The sequence below is a fragment of the Alosa pseudoharengus genome, unplaced genomic scaffold (genome assembly GCF_046254945.1).
Source record: "Alosa pseudoharengus isolate Yale_2024_CS ecotype anadromous, Long Island Sound unplaced genomic scaffold, YU_APseudo_1.1 YU_APseudo_1.1_scf_5, whole genome shotgun sequence".
Classification (NCBI taxonomy): Eukaryota; Metazoa; Chordata; class Actinopteri; order Clupeiformes; family Clupeidae; genus Alosa; species Alosa pseudoharengus.
The window spans coordinates 8,289,940-8,306,961 of record NW_027468837.1 but is presented as its reverse complement, the minus strand read 5'-3'; the positions used below and the strand labels follow the sequence as shown (position 1 = coordinate 8,306,961).

The 17,022-nt window shown below is 41.3% G+C and overlaps 1 protein-coding gene across 3 annotated transcripts; it reads right to left on the bottom strand.

Annotated features, from left to right (window-relative positions):
* Window positions 1-2,773: 2,773 nt before the first annotated feature.
* Window positions 2,774-17,022, bottom strand: LOC143103688 (dual specificity calcium/calmodulin-dependent 3',5'-cyclic nucleotide phosphodiesterase 1B-like). Of its 3 annotated transcripts, none has more exons than XM_076267470.1 (14): window positions 16,718-17,022; window positions 12,556-12,669; window positions 10,765-10,947; window positions 10,434-10,500; window positions 9,940-10,056; window positions 9,603-9,743; window positions 9,296-9,396; window positions 6,870-6,995; window positions 6,325-6,426; window positions 5,691-5,814; window positions 4,546-4,627; window positions 4,203-4,320; window positions 3,740-3,876; window positions 2,774-3,588 (listed from the first exon to the last, which is right to left on the bottom strand). In XM_076267470.1, exons 1-14 carry the CDS (start codon window positions 16,768-16,770, stop codon window positions 3,485-3,487), a joined length of 1,569 nt encoding a protein of 522 aa, XP_076123585.1. In that variant the 5' UTR covers window positions 16,771-17,022; the 3' UTR covers window positions 2,774-3,484. The 3 variants fall into 3 exon arrangements, with proteins under 3 accessions (XP_076123585.1, XP_076123588.1, XP_076123587.1); XM_076267473.1 differs by having other exon boundaries at window positions 3,752-3,876; XM_076267472.1 differs by having other exon boundaries at window positions 5,691-5,811.

Sequence of the window (17,022 nt, the reverse complement as noted above, 5' to 3'; positions counted from 1 at the left end):
CCCATTAAGAAGGGATCTTTTTTGACTCCAGTTTTGCCTTACCAGAATTGGAGGAAGAAACCATGATGGCATTTATTTCTTGTTTGTCACGTTTGTTTCCAGTTATGACAGTTGGTTTATTTATTTATATTTTCTTTTTTGTTGTATATGTTGTATATCACTTATTTACTGTAAGTAAAATTGTCAAGCCTTGAAAAACAGGGTATAATTAATATTCTTAAATATTTATTTTGACACACTGACTTTGTTGTTTTATGTGCATCACCTTATTTTCTGCCAGATGTTAAAATTTGGTCAAATAGACGTTAAAATGTTTAACCTTAAACAATAGTATTGAGTTTATTTTCCGACAATTGTCATATTGAATTTATTTTGCAGGAAATGTTGATTACTTAAAATTCTGTCCATTTTAAATCCACTAGTTCTGCTTGCAAACATGCAATATCACTACATCTCAGAGTCAATCCACTGTACCTGCTGTCTGTCATTTACACAAGGGGGTAGGGCCTGATTTAGATTTCAGGGCCTGATTTAGATCTAACAGGAGTCCAGCACACCAGATATCCATTTCTATGCACCAGGGGCCTCATTCAGCTGTGTTATCTGGAAAGGCTCAGAATCCATCATAGTTCAGAGAGCGTCAAACAGATCTATCTGAGCCCTCGTGGTTCTCAGTGGAATTCTGGCCCAGCTGGAGTTCTAGAATCTCACCCTGAGAATTCTGACTCAGCTGGAGTTCTAGAATCTCACCCAACCCTGCTATTCACCCTGCCACACACACACACACACACACACACACACACACACACTCACACACACATTTCTCTTGTTGAACAAAAGACCTGTGTGTGCAACATGCTACATTACATTTAATGTTTTTAATGCAATCATTTTTCCAATCAGTAATTTCACATGCAGTGAACATACCACACTTTACACATTACTAAACCCCTGCTATTAACTACTGTAATTTCTGCTTGACATTTTCCTATACATTTTACAATCTCAAATTCTCTTCTGGACCAATAATAATAGCCTATGTCTATGATTGGGTAATATCTCTAGCCAAATATTATGTTCTTTTAGGACTTCTCCTTTCATCTCTCTATTTCTCTCTTTGACACACACGAGCCCACCTAGACACAAAAAGACAAATACACGTGGACACACAAACACGCACACATACAGTGCAAACCCCTGATTTATAGTTTAATTCCTGTGTTCATCCTAGCCCACCAGTTATTATCAACTACAATTGGCCCATAGGGCCATCCTTTGTTGTTTGGGGTCCCATGCATCCTCAGTCAAATGCAATCATAAGGCCACAGGCTCAGTAAGTACTGTAAACCTTTCTCTTTAAGCTGAGGCGAGACTACCTGATAAAAAAAATACAACACTGAATGCATTTCTGGATGACTAAAACCATTTAAGAATTAAAGTATGTTTTTGAACCTTTTTATCGAGTAAAACATTGTCTATAATAAACGTTGGGTGATTTGAAATGGTAGTATTATTGCTGTTATGAGGGAGCCAAATTGCTTTTCTCACATCACACCAAAAAAGGGGGACAGGTTTCATAACGACACGCTCATGAGGATGGAGAACACTGCTCGAAATTTACTTTTTAAGTCAATCTAATGCAGAGGCTCCAAAAATATGAGGGGGGGGGGAGCTTCTGAGTTATAGAAAGGGAGGGTTGAATGAGAATCCTGAGCAACCTGCTGGAAAACATAGGGTGGCAGTGCTCTTACCTCATATGAGGTTTTCACAGAGATGGATCAATCGCCCTGACATTCTCACCTCTACTTTACATAGGGGAAAGCCCTAGACCATAACATATGATGTACTTTGTCACCCTGTCCTTGTGATGTGGCATTTGTATTGCATCACTGACCATAGTGCTGTGCAAGGGTCAAGCAGTCTTAAAATAGAAGCTAGGTATATAAATTATTCAACACACAATGAGCAGTGAGCATAAAACAGGATGGACATAAATATTTCACAATATAACTAGCAGTATATGCCCTTATCTTTATACACACAATGCACTATGGTTAAAATAAGATCAGTGGAATTTACGTTTTACATTACCTTATAACATAACAAACTGCTTACTGCCAAAAGGTTAATATTAGTTAAAGAAATGTTTACCATGTCCTACCGGGCAAAAGAAAGATAATTTCTTACGCTTTTATATAATGTTGGTGGTTCCAGTGGTGTAAAATATAGATGCACAAAGTACCTTTCCTGATGTGAATTTCTAAATGGAGTCCAATCTCTATTCTACTGTACATCCCCTCCTACTGGAGGAGGAGAGGAGCACAGCAGACCTTTGGCTTCTCAGCCGGTAGTGTTTGAAATGAGGACAGGAGGAAGAGAGCCGGATACAAATCTAAAGAAAACAAGTCAAACTGATGGCCTGAAAGAATCAGAGCAGAGGGAGAACAGAACACATTGATTTCATTGATCACATGCTGACCTTTTCTTGCCTTTGCAGTTTGATTGGACACATCTTGGAACAAAGTGGAAAAATCAAAACGTAATCTGCAGCAGGTGGAGTTCAATCAGCTCCTGGTAAAATTACAACATTTCTTTTTTTTTAGACTATTTAGATAATAATTATAGGCAACTACAACGTCATTGTGAAAAAAAAAACACTTTGTTCTTCATCTTGTCAGAGATAAGAGTAGTATTAGGATGAGTTGAACTGCCCTGTTCTCCTTTTGAGGGAAAACAAACGAAGACAACAACGGAAACAGCCTGTTTCCATGGATACCTCACTTTTTTTTTTATTGCAGCGCACAGCAATGCTTACTCTTAAAAATCTCAAACAGCATTTGATGAACAGAACACCCTCATTACACAAAATCTATGTTTATTTTAATATTAACATCACTGTTTGATAGGCACATTTAAGAGACTCCAGAATGACCTGGTGGTATTGGAAACGGTCTCACTCTAAGTCAGATAAACAGCGAGTGAGCTGTCAACCTGACAGTTTTTATTAAGAACTAAAAGTATAACATGACCAGCATGTCTAATGTGTTCTTCTAAAGCTTGTACATCAGAGGTGGTCTGCTGCTCTTATCACAGAAAAAAAGTCGAGGCCTACAGCTACTACCTCTAGTAACTTTGCATGTTCACACTCCTGATGCAACATCTTTCTCACTGTGCAGCACAGTAGAATTCAAAGGGTAACCTGTGCTATCAAGGCAGCTAGTGGTACGCATTAGTCTTACATGTAGATATATTTAGTAAACTCTATTGCGATATTTAGATCTTTTCATAATCCGGATCAGTCTGATGTCAAAATAATCCTATAGTACACCTAAAGCAAATATGTATGTCAATATTCAAAGGCAAACTTGGTGGTGGATATTCAAGTACACATACAGTAAATCCTTTGAACTACGACTGTTTCAGATAGCATATTTAGACAGGGCATTTTTGCTTGTCAGTTCAGGATACTGAATGTGAGAGTTCACTACTGTTTAGTGTTGTTTACAGGCCGCTCCTGGCAGTGTTCCCCTGACAGGTTCTCCTCTCTCGGAGAAGTGTGCTCCTCTAGTACACTCTGATCATTGGCTCCTGGACGGGGGGAAAAAGTTGAAGAAAAAGTTACAAGAGGAACAATGCATTATTTTTGCTTTTCTCTCAGTCATCATTGAATTGGGACAATTCAAAGCCAAATGTGTCTGTCATTTTAAACACCTGCAACAGTAGTGTAACGTGTCCCTACCGTTGGACTCACTTTCCTTCCACATAAACTTATTGTCTTCTGTGTGGCGTGTCCATGTTGATCTGAAGCTGACAAGTTCTGCCGTGATGTGAGGTAAGCTCCACTCCAGGCCTCTTGAACTCTCCTTCCATACTGAACTAAAAAGTCAGAGAGGACATACAGTACATCACTGTGGGTCACATCACCATCCAAAGCCTGGCAATCTGGAAAGTATGTGTTTGGTTGATCTTTTTACAGTCGCTGAAAATATATTATGGGAAGGTAATTGGCATTTGGCAGCATAATCTGCTTGGTGGTCATTCAGTATGATTTATGAAATTATTCAGTATGATTTATGAAATTATTCAGATTTTGGTGCAAATAAATTGTATGTGATATCAAGATTATTGCCCACTGTTGATTATACAGAGAGAGACCAACAATATGTTGAAGTCAGTCAGTGAGGTGCCGCTGCGTAGCCTACCTGTGTCTATTGCAGGGGTCCAGAGGTCCAGGGTTCTCTTGAACCAGAGGAATGACTATCTTCTCTGCCATATCCGTCAATAAGGAGAATGTTGGGTCCACAATAAAGTCAATGAAGCCTGAATGCATTAGACGTAAACATAATTAATGCAATGTTTCGTGATAATTGCAATGTTAATTTATTTTCAGTAGGCTACCTGGCAGTCATAATTTTACATTCTGTGGTAGTTTAACAACACTTTTTTTTTTTTTACGTCCTAGGCCTAAAGCTTTTTTTTTTTTACAGGCTTGAGGTAGGCTCTGTCCATTGGCAACAGCATATCAAGGCACATACAGTAGCCTACCTATTTGAGACTGTGCTATCAAGGTGCTGTTGCGGTCACATAGTGGTGAAAAAGGCAGGCCCAGTTCTGCTTCCTTGTCGCCCTAAGACAAAGAAGCACAAAGGTAGGCCTAAGTTAAGTATCCTACTACACGTTTATTTTAAAAACGGAGATACGTGTAGTCATATAGCACTACAACACTTCACTCAGCGTATTGGTATTGCCTCCCAACATTGATTTAGCATAGCCGTTGTTCCATCTTTTCGATTTGCAAAAGCCTACACATTGCTAGATAAGTCAGCATAGTGCAATAAAGGTAGATAACAACAAGAATATGAAAGGCATCGAATGTGTGTGAATACAATACTTATTAGCCTACTTATTACCTTGCCTAATAAAAACACAATAGTTAAGCTTGCTAACTGGCAGCTGTGCTCAGGAGTGACTGCAAACCAAAGATTCTTTGCTGCAAACTGCACTCACAGCGACTTATCAGATGTTAATAGACACATATTCTATAAACTCAAGTTCCTCTTTCAAAATAAAACTGTCTTGGTTCTAATATGACTGTTCTGTGAAACCTGACATCTAGTACGCCTGTGGCTTTAAAGAGGTCATTTATAAGGTTAGCAGCACTGAGGTTGATACGCAACAGGTTCCAGTGATTAAAATCAACTGCTGTTAACTGCAGTGAAAATTAATTGCTGTGGTGAAAAATTCCCCAGATTCCCCAGATTTGACTCTAAATACCAGTCAGAAATTACCCAAACAACAGCAGCAACATTGGGCAACATTTCTTTTAAAAATGTGCCCTATGAATCATCACCTTAAAGATATTCTAAGCAATGTTGGGTAACATCACTTGTCAAAACAGCTAGCTCGCTCCTCCCTCCCCCTCTCTCCCTTGCAACAGAAACTCTCCTGACCGTGCATCTCGTCGGTGATTGACTGGAACAGCTTGTTATGTTTCATGGTCCAGGCTGGACCAGGCTGTTTTTGTTGCCGTTTTTGGAGCCTGCATGGGCTGTCCACAGAGACTGTGTTTTCTTTTACAGTGTATTCTGGGGACAGGCAGCTAGCAGATGGTGAGGTGATGTTTGCTGTGTGACAAAATATATTTTAACTTAGAAACCGCGTAACATCGCTTAGAGCACCTTTAATTATACCTGTCTGAAGAATTCCTCCATGAGCGCTTTCGTCCAACGGGAGTGTAGCACCCAGGGCTTAGTGGGGTGGCTTATGTCTGCCGTGTGAAGTAGGAGAGAGAGTGCTTTCGGCTTGTCTATTCTGCTTGAATAATGAATACACAGACATACAGCCTCAGTGTAGAGTTAAGGTGAGGATACATGGGGCAACTTTTTGAACAATGTTGCTGGGCAACCACAAAACCAGTTCCATGTGTTCCGATTGGATGATCATAGCAATTTGCCTACTGATTTAAAAAATGTTGCTCACTAGGCCTATCAATGGGAATGTGCTCAAACAATATTGCTCAAAAAGCTGCTTCAGTATTATCAACCAGGAATGTTGGTCTGATTATTTTCATATTGTCTTCAGCTAAAAACTGCATGGCTCTACAGGGCTCAACATTACATTTTAAAGGTGGTTGCCAGCTTGGCAGCAGGCATGAGGTTTTTGTTGCCAAAGGCAACCAAATGTGGCAACAAACTGGTTGCCACTTGTAACAATTTGGTAGCCAAGGGCAACAGGGCAACCGTTAATGTCAAGCCCTGCTCTAAATGTATTAAATAGCTTGAGTAGATTGTGAATCATGCAGTGGACAGATTGAGCTACACTCACCTCTCTTGCTGCTGCAGACAAGTCTTCATTACTTTTACCTGAGCAATGTGGCACGACATGTCTGTGGCCAGCACCATCTCAATGACAAGAGTACGAAGCTCTCTGTGAAGAGAGCACACACACACACACACACACACACATAATGCAGTGTTAACGAGAGAGAGAGAGAGAGAGAGAGAGAGAGAGAAAGTGCTGTGGTCAACCGCACAGTGAAGAACTAACATGGTTTGCTTTGAAATAACTTTGAAAAGAGAAGTCCATGTGTCCATGGTAACATTGTGTCCATTACTACCTCCCATTTATACTCTACAAATTACTGACATAGTGTAAGCGCAAGACATTGGCCAGTCAACAGCTTGCTCACTTAACATTTTGCCTTCAGTGTTGTGGTGTCAATTTATAGTTATGGTGATGTATTTAGCCATCAAAGCTATTTGTTTTTCTGTTCAGTGCTGTTCATTACGTCTGTTTGTTTTACTCTTCCAGTAGCATCCATAGATAAATGTAAGCCACAATAAGCTATCCGTCAACTCCACAGCACTTACATCCACTCTTCTCTGGACAGGTTGGTGAAGATGTTCATCTGGTCGTCCTGGAGCAGACGGAAGGTGGCACTGAGGTGGTGGCTTTCCTGGACAGAGCGATCGTTGTAGATCATGGCTAGCTCAGACCTGCGCGGAGCGATGGAGAACAGGTGGGATTGTAAAGATGTTATTATTGCTCCCCCCATGCATGACAGGCCACAACACACAAGCCGATGCAACCACTGTCATGTCAGAAGTATGTATGTAGAGAGTATGTCATGTGTTTTTATTTAATTGCAGTCAACGTCATTGAATGTGGTGCACCTTAAGGGAAAGCTCTTTAAATTTCGTTTTATCATGTGTATAATGACAATAAAGGTAAAAAACACTGTCATGTCAGAATATGCTTCTGCTGAGCTAAATTCTGCCCTGAAAAAGTGAAAAGCAAACTAATGCTGCACTTGATAAAGTGATAAAGGCAAAACAAATTATGCTGCATTTAAAAGAAGTGAAAAAGGCAAAACAAATTATGCTGCATTTAAAAGAAGTGAAAAAGGTTGAACAAATCAACATGTTAAATTAAAACTTCATCCAAGTTTAGTGAATAATGTGTTTTGCTCATAAATGTTTAAAACTGTTACCTTTCTCTTATCTCTGAGACTAGCAGTCATGAATGTGATTGTATTACCATCTTAATTTAAACTGTTTATGTGAATAGTAATCTATGACAGTAATGACTGTCTACCAGTGAACACTGGTGTACATAGATGAGCACATCATTTCAGCCACGGGCATTTGATCTGTAATTACTTCTTCATCTGTGTAATTATCAGCAATGTTGGCAACGAACATGTTATACTTTATTTGTAGAAGCAGAAATGTAATGTCTGCTGTTGTGAATCACCCCCTGAGGACATTTGTGATTTCTGATATCCAAATTTAACTGCTTAAGTGCTCTTCATGACCTCAAATATGGATAGCTGTAATTCCCCTTGGCCCTGGCTCTTGTACACGATGTTACAGTTTCTGTCTCTTGCTATTTAATGAAAATCCGCTTTGATGCTCCGCTCACTTCCTGGTTGTTCACACTGGTTGTTTGGCCTTGAAAACTTGCTGAGTCTCTGCTAAACAGCAAAAGTAGTTAATATCTCAAGTCTGCTCTGGTCGTAACCAGGTTGTCATGACGTCTTCCTCTCGTTTGAGACTCTCTGCTGGCATTATCTGAAGAATTCCTTCCAGGGGTACTTTTAGCATCAATGTTATGGGAAACTAGAGGGCTGGTCATTGAGCCTTGACATAAGTTGGAACATAACAAGGAATTTTATCGCTCTTTTACTCTCTTCACACAGGTTTATTTATCTCAATGGTAGGCAACTGACAGAGACTTTCAATGGAAGAGCATGCTCTATTAAACATACGCAGTTGTGCTCCTCTCCACTGGCTAAAAGAGGACACATAAAGGGATCTGTAGGGAGTACAAAATGGGCAGAGTGCCAAACTTTTACAGTAAAATTTCCAAAGCATGTACTGTATGAAAAAAAGGCATGTAGATTTTGCCATGGTGCAGGGTTTTGTTTATGAATGTTTCATTCATACAGAATCAGACATGGCATGGGAATTTTCTCTTCACACGTTCCTTTTAGATTTTTTGGGAGGGATTTGTGTTAATGAAACATTAGACCTCTCTCACCTTGAGCCCCCTGGAGAGATGGCCCCTGCAGTCTCGTTCCCAAAATTAGAGTGAGGAGCGAAAACCATGCCAAAAAAGCAACTCTCTGTAGTGCCTGTGTGGAAAGTCTCCATCTAAAAATACTGTTGACGCTCCAAGACTAGTGTTTGCTTAAGCAGCGTCAAAACCCTGAAGTATTTGGGTCTCTCGACTTTACCGCTAATTTGAGATTACAGACATGCTAAGGTTTACCGCTGAACCTTTATAGCTGCTTAGGACCTTTTATGGCCTACCAGATGGCCCTCTTTGAAAGTCATGGAGTGTCTTGTGGCTATTTTGATGGCACTTTTTTACAAAGGTTGGTCTTACCACAAGCTGCTATGCATCCAGTGAACGAGGACAAGCTTGTCTGCTTGAAGGAAGTGGGTTTAGAGGAGTTTAGATTGGACGATTAGTCATTGACCATTCACTTCTCTGTTGTGGCTGTCCAATAAAAGCACCCTACTGTGAGAAGGCACGGACCTGGGTGACTGACGTGGTTGTTATTGAAATCAGTCTCCCTTATTGCTAAAATATTTGATTCTGTCGTTGGCCTTTGGCTATTTTTAGTGTCGGTATGTAAACACTTTGCTGTGTCTTATCTTGCGATATTGGCAAGCATATATAGCCAACCACAGAGCGGTGTACCTAAGAACTCTGTGTGCGTGGAAGGTTTAACAGGCTCTGAAGTCAAACGTGGACACAGTCCTGCATGTATGGCTCTGCTTGTTTCACCCACCTGGTGTGAATGTGAAAATTGTTGGTGGTTCCTGTGTGCTCGTAGTCATGAATGGCTGCTGCAAACAGACAGGCCAGGACTTCCAGCTCACTGAGCCAGTGCTGAAGTTACAAAAGCAGAGAAAAAGGCATGACTGAAAGAGACTGCTAAGGAGTAGCAAACCCTTTGTATCTGGGTAGAACTGACTTAATCATGTGTGTGTTATTATTCGGATTGATTGAAATGTCGTAGTGCAGTCTTCTAAGCAGAAAGCAAATATGGTAGTAGGATGGTAGTATAGACTGTGAGACGTCATGTTGGCCCGTACCACAAGCCCAGTGCGTAGGAGTAGACAGTGCATCGTCTGCGTGACGTCTGCCGCGTGTGTGTGGCCATGGTAAGGGTTGCTGTGCTTGCCGTAGCCTCTTTCTAGTGCAGGCAGGAAGGACATCAAACAGGAAATCGGTATCTGAAAAATGAAGTAGGGCAAAGGCTCAAAGCTGCTGTTAATCGTTCTCTTCACCTCAAACGTTCATGTGTGGACAGCAGAGCAGTGCAAACTACTAATATTTGCCACATTTTCTCCCAGCCGCGCAGACAGACAGGCTTGTATTGGATGGTGGTCAGAAAATGACATTATTTATTGCAGCACAGTGTGTGTGTACCTTAAAGCGACTGTTGAGCTCGTATCTGATGACGAGCTCGACAAAAAGGGCTTGTAACGCGTGTCCCGAGCTTGCGGTGTCCAGAGCGAACACATCGAAGTTCCAGCGGTCCACGTCCTGAGAGAGGAGTTCAATGATAATCAGACATCCCCTTACACTTGACTAAGTCGGGCAGAGCTTAACCAAAATAGCACAAAAGGATCAAAATATTGGGTCATTTGATCATTTTTATTCTTTTTTTTTCGTGTGTCAGACCTAACCATAAACATAGTCACACAAAAAGAGTTGAGATGATTAAAGAGCATTGAACGGTAGTATAATGAATGCATGCAGCACTGATTGTAAACTTGAAAGTGATTATCAGAATAGCCATAGAAAGATGAGTAATTTTGTTTAACTGCCATGTAGTGAACTGTAACCGTTTTAGATGAGCGCATATAGTCATAGTAAGCGCATCATATTAAAATATGATTGAGGCATCTCTCTCAGCTTACCCTGAGACAGTGGGTGACCTCAGCCGGCTGGTCTGGCATGGACACTGTGTAGGCCTTGCGGAACATCCTGGAACAGAACAGATAAGACACTTATATTTCCCACAGATAGCACACACACACACACACATGTCAATGTAAGCGCACAGCGTCATAACGTGCACAGCTGTGCAAAACAGCTGCTTGTAGACCACTGAGCCCTCTGTTTACAGTTTGCACAATAAACTTTGCACAAATTGCACAAATCCACTGACATACATTATTGTAAACACTAACCCACAATCATGTCATACTGACTTCCTGATTTATCCTATCTGACCATGTGTTGCCTGACCTCTCCACGAATATTCCGGCCTGCACGGCGTGGACGATGCTGCGGAACTTGGGTTTTTCATCGGGGCGTCGGCTCAGCCGCCGGGGTCGCTGGGTAAAGGTGGAGGCCAGCCAATCACGCACCTCCGAGGGCACGCCATCTGAACGGAGCTGCTGGAGCTCATCCTCCGTCTCCAGTGTCTGTCTGTTTGTGTGTGTGTGTGTTTGTAGTGTGTGTTTGCATGCGTGCATGTGCGGATGAGTGTAGGATGAGGAAGACAATTTAAAAGATGGAGGATTAGATAATGAAGTAAAACAATCCCTAAATCATTAAGGTATGCTAAGAGGGAACTATATATGTAAGGGATAACGTATAGAACGCCAGTCATTATCGGAAAATAAGTCCCGACAGGGTGAATAGGTCCCGGATGTGCCAGCGGAGGGGTCTTGCTTCGTCCTGAAGGGACTTATTTTCCCATTCAAGTCAATGGAGCGTTCTACTAGCATTGTGAAGAGCCGTATAATAAACAGTTTATTAAATATTATCTAGAGATGCACCGATTGCAATTTTATGGGCCATTTCCAGTTTGACCTGCCAATAGTGATTTTAGCCGATTCCAATTCTATTTTTCTAACCACTTTACAGCACACACAAAGAACTTTTTTTAGAATAGAAATTTAATCAACTTTTCAATAATGGAGTGGCTGTTGAAAAATGGAACAGGTGAACAGACAGATTCTTCGTCTAACTTCAGCTGCAGTATCAAACTATAATGCTTCCCAGTGTGGGACATTTGCAGACTACTAAATGCATTGTGTTATGGAACAACCATTTTCTTGTTCTCATATCCAATATCCAACTAAAAATAAAAAAATCCATGATACATTTGAACATGCTGCCATGGAACATATTGCACATATAACACATGGAATCAGTATTCAGAGCATCGGTTTTCTTCACTGTAGGCTACTATGTGAAAAACAACTTTAACTTTTGTTCTAATATCGAATTTTCACCAGTTAACTCCATTCAACTGCGCTTGTTTTTCAGCTGTGGGCTTGCAATAGAGGCAGGCGTAGAGACATGCAGTGATGAACTCTGTTTACGTAATGAAGTGACATCTTAGTACATTCCACGCAATATGGCAAAGCACAGCGTTCGCTTTCTGTGCATAGAAAAACTCGGTGTTAGCGCTTTCTCTGTACATTCAGCCATGAGTGTTGGCCTTTGCTAGCTTCTTCTTCAGACTTTGTAAACTCAGCTGTGACGCACAAGTGCATTTGACCGGCATATCTTAGACTGACCGGCCGGTTTCCGGTCATGGCCTATAACGTGAAAATCGGCCAATTCCGGTCACCAGCTGGGAGCATCGGTGCAATCGGTATTATGTTAATCACACCCCACTAATACATCTGTGTTACATTGCATTCCCTAAATGACATTATTGTCGAAGTAATTATACATGTAGAATAATGGCATATGCCAATTAAGAAACAGGTATGAGCTAAAATGGAAAAAATGGTGGTGAAATTTTGACGGATTTGCTGGCTATCCACTCTAAGGGCAACATGAGTCTAAATTCAGGTGGGAGACAAACTGCCCCCCTCTGGGTTTGTTTTAGCATTTAAAAGCCTACACTTGTGCTAGTGAGCATATTGGTTCTTCCCTCAAGTGCACATTGTCCCTGAACAACATCACTAGCCTTGGACAAAAATACCCCCCAGGATGCATTTTCTGCAGAGCCAATTACCTCTGAACAATATTTCTGTCGTGTGTGTGTGCAGAAGTGGGAGACAGGCAGAATGACCGTACCTTGTCCCATCGATATACACAGCCTCGAGTAAGGATGCTGTGTACTCCAGGTTCTTTTTCAGTTCCTCCAGATCCACATCCTTCTCCTCTAACTGCCGGACCATGCACCTGAGCCTGGGAAGGAAAAGAGAAGCAAACTAAAAGTCTGATATACACAACACTTCACGTCGCAGTGCAGTTAGCTGAGCGACCTTGATTTTATTTTACCTCATTTGTCCAAAATACAGTATTACTGTAGATATATTTGTATGGGTAAAGGCCTTTTTTGGTTATGTTTGTATGTGTGTTTGAGGAGTGTGTGTATGCATGTATGTGTGTATGCAATCATCACCATAAGACTTACTTTGGTCACTTTTGAGTGTGTGTGTGTGTGTGTGTGTGTTTCTGTCTGTCTGTCTGTCTGTCTTTCTTTCTTTCTGTGTGTGTGCCCGTGCACGTCTGTGTTTGTGTTGAACATGTACTACGTAAACCCAGCCACTCGTGTGATATTTATGTCCAAATGCTCAGGTTTCACCCAAACAGAAGGCGTCTTGTCGGGATGATTATTAGTAAAGCATGTGTTCCACCAGCAGTGGTGTTTAAACTGCCTAACGTCCCCTTTAGGTCAGCGTTGGGGAAGACCGAAATAGCCCACCGTCAGAGAAACGCAGATGATAAAATCAAAGCGTTCCATTTGCATCATAACTTATGTCAGCTAAAGACAAACACTGGGTTGCTGATGTACACACGTGTTCCAGTCTGACATAGGAGAAAGGCCTAGAGGAAGGAAAAGGAATGTTTGAGAAATAGATCATTTAGCTAATAGATTTTAATTTGTTTATATGTGTGTATATATAGGAAGAAGGCTAATCAACATCCTGCTGGCCATCCATATAGCGTCCACTCTTAAGCCACCTCTAGGCACTGGACACACAGGGTGCAAAAGCCATTTATGCACACACTCCTCCCATCAATCAAGCTTAGAAATGCTGCAGGAGAACAGTATGAACAGTAGGCCTATAGACGAATATAAGTGCTGTGCATGATATAGCAGGTCCACACTGGAATCATGTGGATTTGACAAACGCTGCATAATAAACACGGTACAACCCTAGCGGGTAAGCCTTGGTTATTGCCCGCCGTTACCACAACAGTACCAAATAGTCTCAGAGAGAAAATTAACAATGAGTGTCTGCACATCTTATCTACCAAGTCAGCACACATGCAGTTCAATTCCGTTGAATTTATATAGCACCATAACAAAGAATACATCTCAAGGCACTCTACACAGACCAGATTAAATACAAACTTTGATCCCTGACCATGGTTCACATTATGCTGTTTCAGATTGTTCAATCTTGGACAATTTTGCCCGTAAAAGTTCTGAAATGAAAACTGAATAATCCTGTTTACATTAAATGACTTTACTGTTATGAAGGGTAGGCTACACCCTCATGATATTTTACATATTGCAGTTGCACTTCAATAGGTATTTCAGTGCATTTTGCCTCTGCATGCACACATGTATCTCAGTTGAGTATAGTGGAACCAAATATCATTTCAATATTATGGTTGGCATGGAAGGCTGCATTGCAATCAGTTGTATATTAGGAAGCAATCTGTTTTGAAAAGGATCCAGCAGCCTTTCTTGTCTGTGGTCAAATGAATCAGATAAGCATAACTACCTCCACTTTCTGACCATATGTCCCACATTCCTGACGGGGACAGCTCTTTTGTCATGCGACTGAACTTGGTTGTGCTTAAATGGTTCTGTTTATGTACCCATGTTCTGATAAGATGGGGGTGCTTGATGCTCTCTTTGAAGGAACCAAAAAACATTTTGTGAAGCCTTGGCAACAGGTTGAAGCCATTTGCTGCGTGAGAGAGCTCAGTGTGTTTGAAGCGAACTGCTGCTGTGTAATCACTGATGTGGAAGCTCCCCTCTGCAGTGAATATAACGCTGCGGAGGTAGGTGAGGTGAGGCCTGTAACCAGGGTGTGTTGTTGTTAGTGCCCAAAACCCCGTGATGAAAGAGGAGAAAAAAACGTTCCTGTCATTCCGTTATGTCACCATGTGATCGCCGCGGGTGTTGCCGTGGAGACAGAAGAGCTCTCTGGCTCTCAAAGTACGGCTCTGATACCGTGCAACATGGCTCTCGGGCTCCCCTCGCCTAGATATGCCCGTCACCACCACATCAACGCTTCTTGGACACTAAGGCATCATCTGAGCTCCAAGCTTTTGTTTATTGGTTTGGGATGGACAGGCAGCAAATATTTACGCTGCTACAGTAAATCTCATTATTTCTAGTGCCAGTCAGCCAGCAGCCTCAGTGGGGCATGGGTCTTCTCATCTCATTTGGCAGAAAACCATATTTATTGTAAAGCCCCTGACATCATGTCCTCTTACATTCACACATTTCAAACCAAAAAGTGCTCTCCCTTATACTCTCCCTCATAATGTAGTTGAATAGGTTGTGTGTGTATGTATATATATACACACACACACAAACTGTACACACACACAATGTGTATGTACTATATGTGTATGTATACATACATACATTCATACATTCATACATGCATACATACATACATACATACATACATGCATACATGCATACATGCATACATACATGCAAACAACTTTCTCTCTTCATTATACAGTAGATGTAGATAGATGATTGATAAATAGTAGGATGCTGCTACTCTTCTATGTATTTGAGGTGCAATTGTGTTCAAAAAGGTGACATCAGTCATCAGTGTAGTTTTAATGTGTGACCATGCTAAGCTGTGGCTGTGCCTCCGTTACTCCACTCAGTAATAGTGCAGCAGCACATGGTCCCACGGACCATTTGAATGGAGGGGCCTGTTTGGGATCCCAGCTCCTAGCAGATTGCTAATCACTAACAGTCTTGGCAGCATCTCGGAGCTGAGAGCCGCAGCCAAACTCAGGGCAAGTGCACTCAGACCCGCCCTCTTTTATCAAGTGTCTATCACACCCGCACCGTACCAGTTAGTATGAAGTTGTTGACTCACAGGAATAGAATGGTCTGGAATGGTGCCGACCCTATTGAAACTTTGTTTTGAATCTAAGGCTATGTCAACATGCAGCCCAGTATTTTTAATAACGGATATTTTCCCTCCTCATTTTAAAACAATTCCGTTCCCACAGATGCCCAAAAACAGCTGTTAAAGGCTGTCAAGAATTAATCAATCAAACAGATGGCATTGCTGGCCAATCAGAGCCCTGAAAACATTTCAAACAAAGGAGAAAATATCACGTCCAAAACTCAGTTTTGCCTGTCCAGATACAAACACTGAAACCAGAGTTTTTTTTTTTTTTTTTTTTTAAATCTCCACTTTGAGCAAAGTTTTTCAAAATAACTGTTGTGACTGAAAAGTTTTCGTGTGGACGAAAGGCCACAACACATTAAAAAATGTCAACACAATTTAAAAATACCCAGCTCTGTGTGGACATAGCCTAAGAAGTCCTCTCTCCCCATGCAAAAATCTTTTAATCAAGCACGTTAGTAGTAGGTATACATAAATGTACTCCAAATTGTATGTAGCAGTATGTACTTATTTCACTTACACATATGTCCATTCTTATGTGTGTACCTATTGCAGTGTCTTCTAAAGGGAATTTTAGTTTTGGTAATCACATGTACATCATGTGGCTTTAACAGGTACTCTCTTTCGTCAGAGAGGGGAAGAGCTGATAAGCCATCAGTTTACACTAAACAGAGTCACATGATATTACAGCGATACCATGCCTCCTGACTTAAGGTGGACATGCCTCTTCATATCGTCATCTAATGGTTGTTCTCTTGCCTTGCTACAAAACACAAGAATCCAAAATACACACACACACACACACACACACACTCACACACACACACACACACACACACACACACCAAGCAGACATGCACAAATGTTCTCAGACCATCAGTTATCAAAGCCATATCATATTAACGAAACCGCCTTCAAAAAGTAAATGAAAGTCAAAAAGCATCAATCTGCATGCTGCACATAGTGGATTGTTTTCACTTCTCTGCTCATGTACAATCAACATGTTGCTAGACCATTCTCCAGATCTTACTTAAAGAAATAGAAACTCCTAATGAACATACACATATCCCTTAGCGCAGCATTAGCGCAACAGTGGAACATTCACCCCTTACCTTGAAATTGGGGTTTGAAGGTGTTTCTTGCGAACTTTTACCAGTTCTGCCATCCAGTCCTGAGATAAGCAATTTGCTTATAACCCGACAAATATTATGGTAACCAAGAGATGATAAGAGAGAGCCAAGGAATTAGCACTAACACACACATGCGCATACACACACATTTAAAACACAACATGCCAGTACACACACATACATACACACACGCACACACACACACACACACAGATGCAGGCAGGAACCAAGAGAGAGAGTGAGTGGAGAAAGAGGAGAGTGAAAGAGAGCTCTCACAGCGTCTGCCA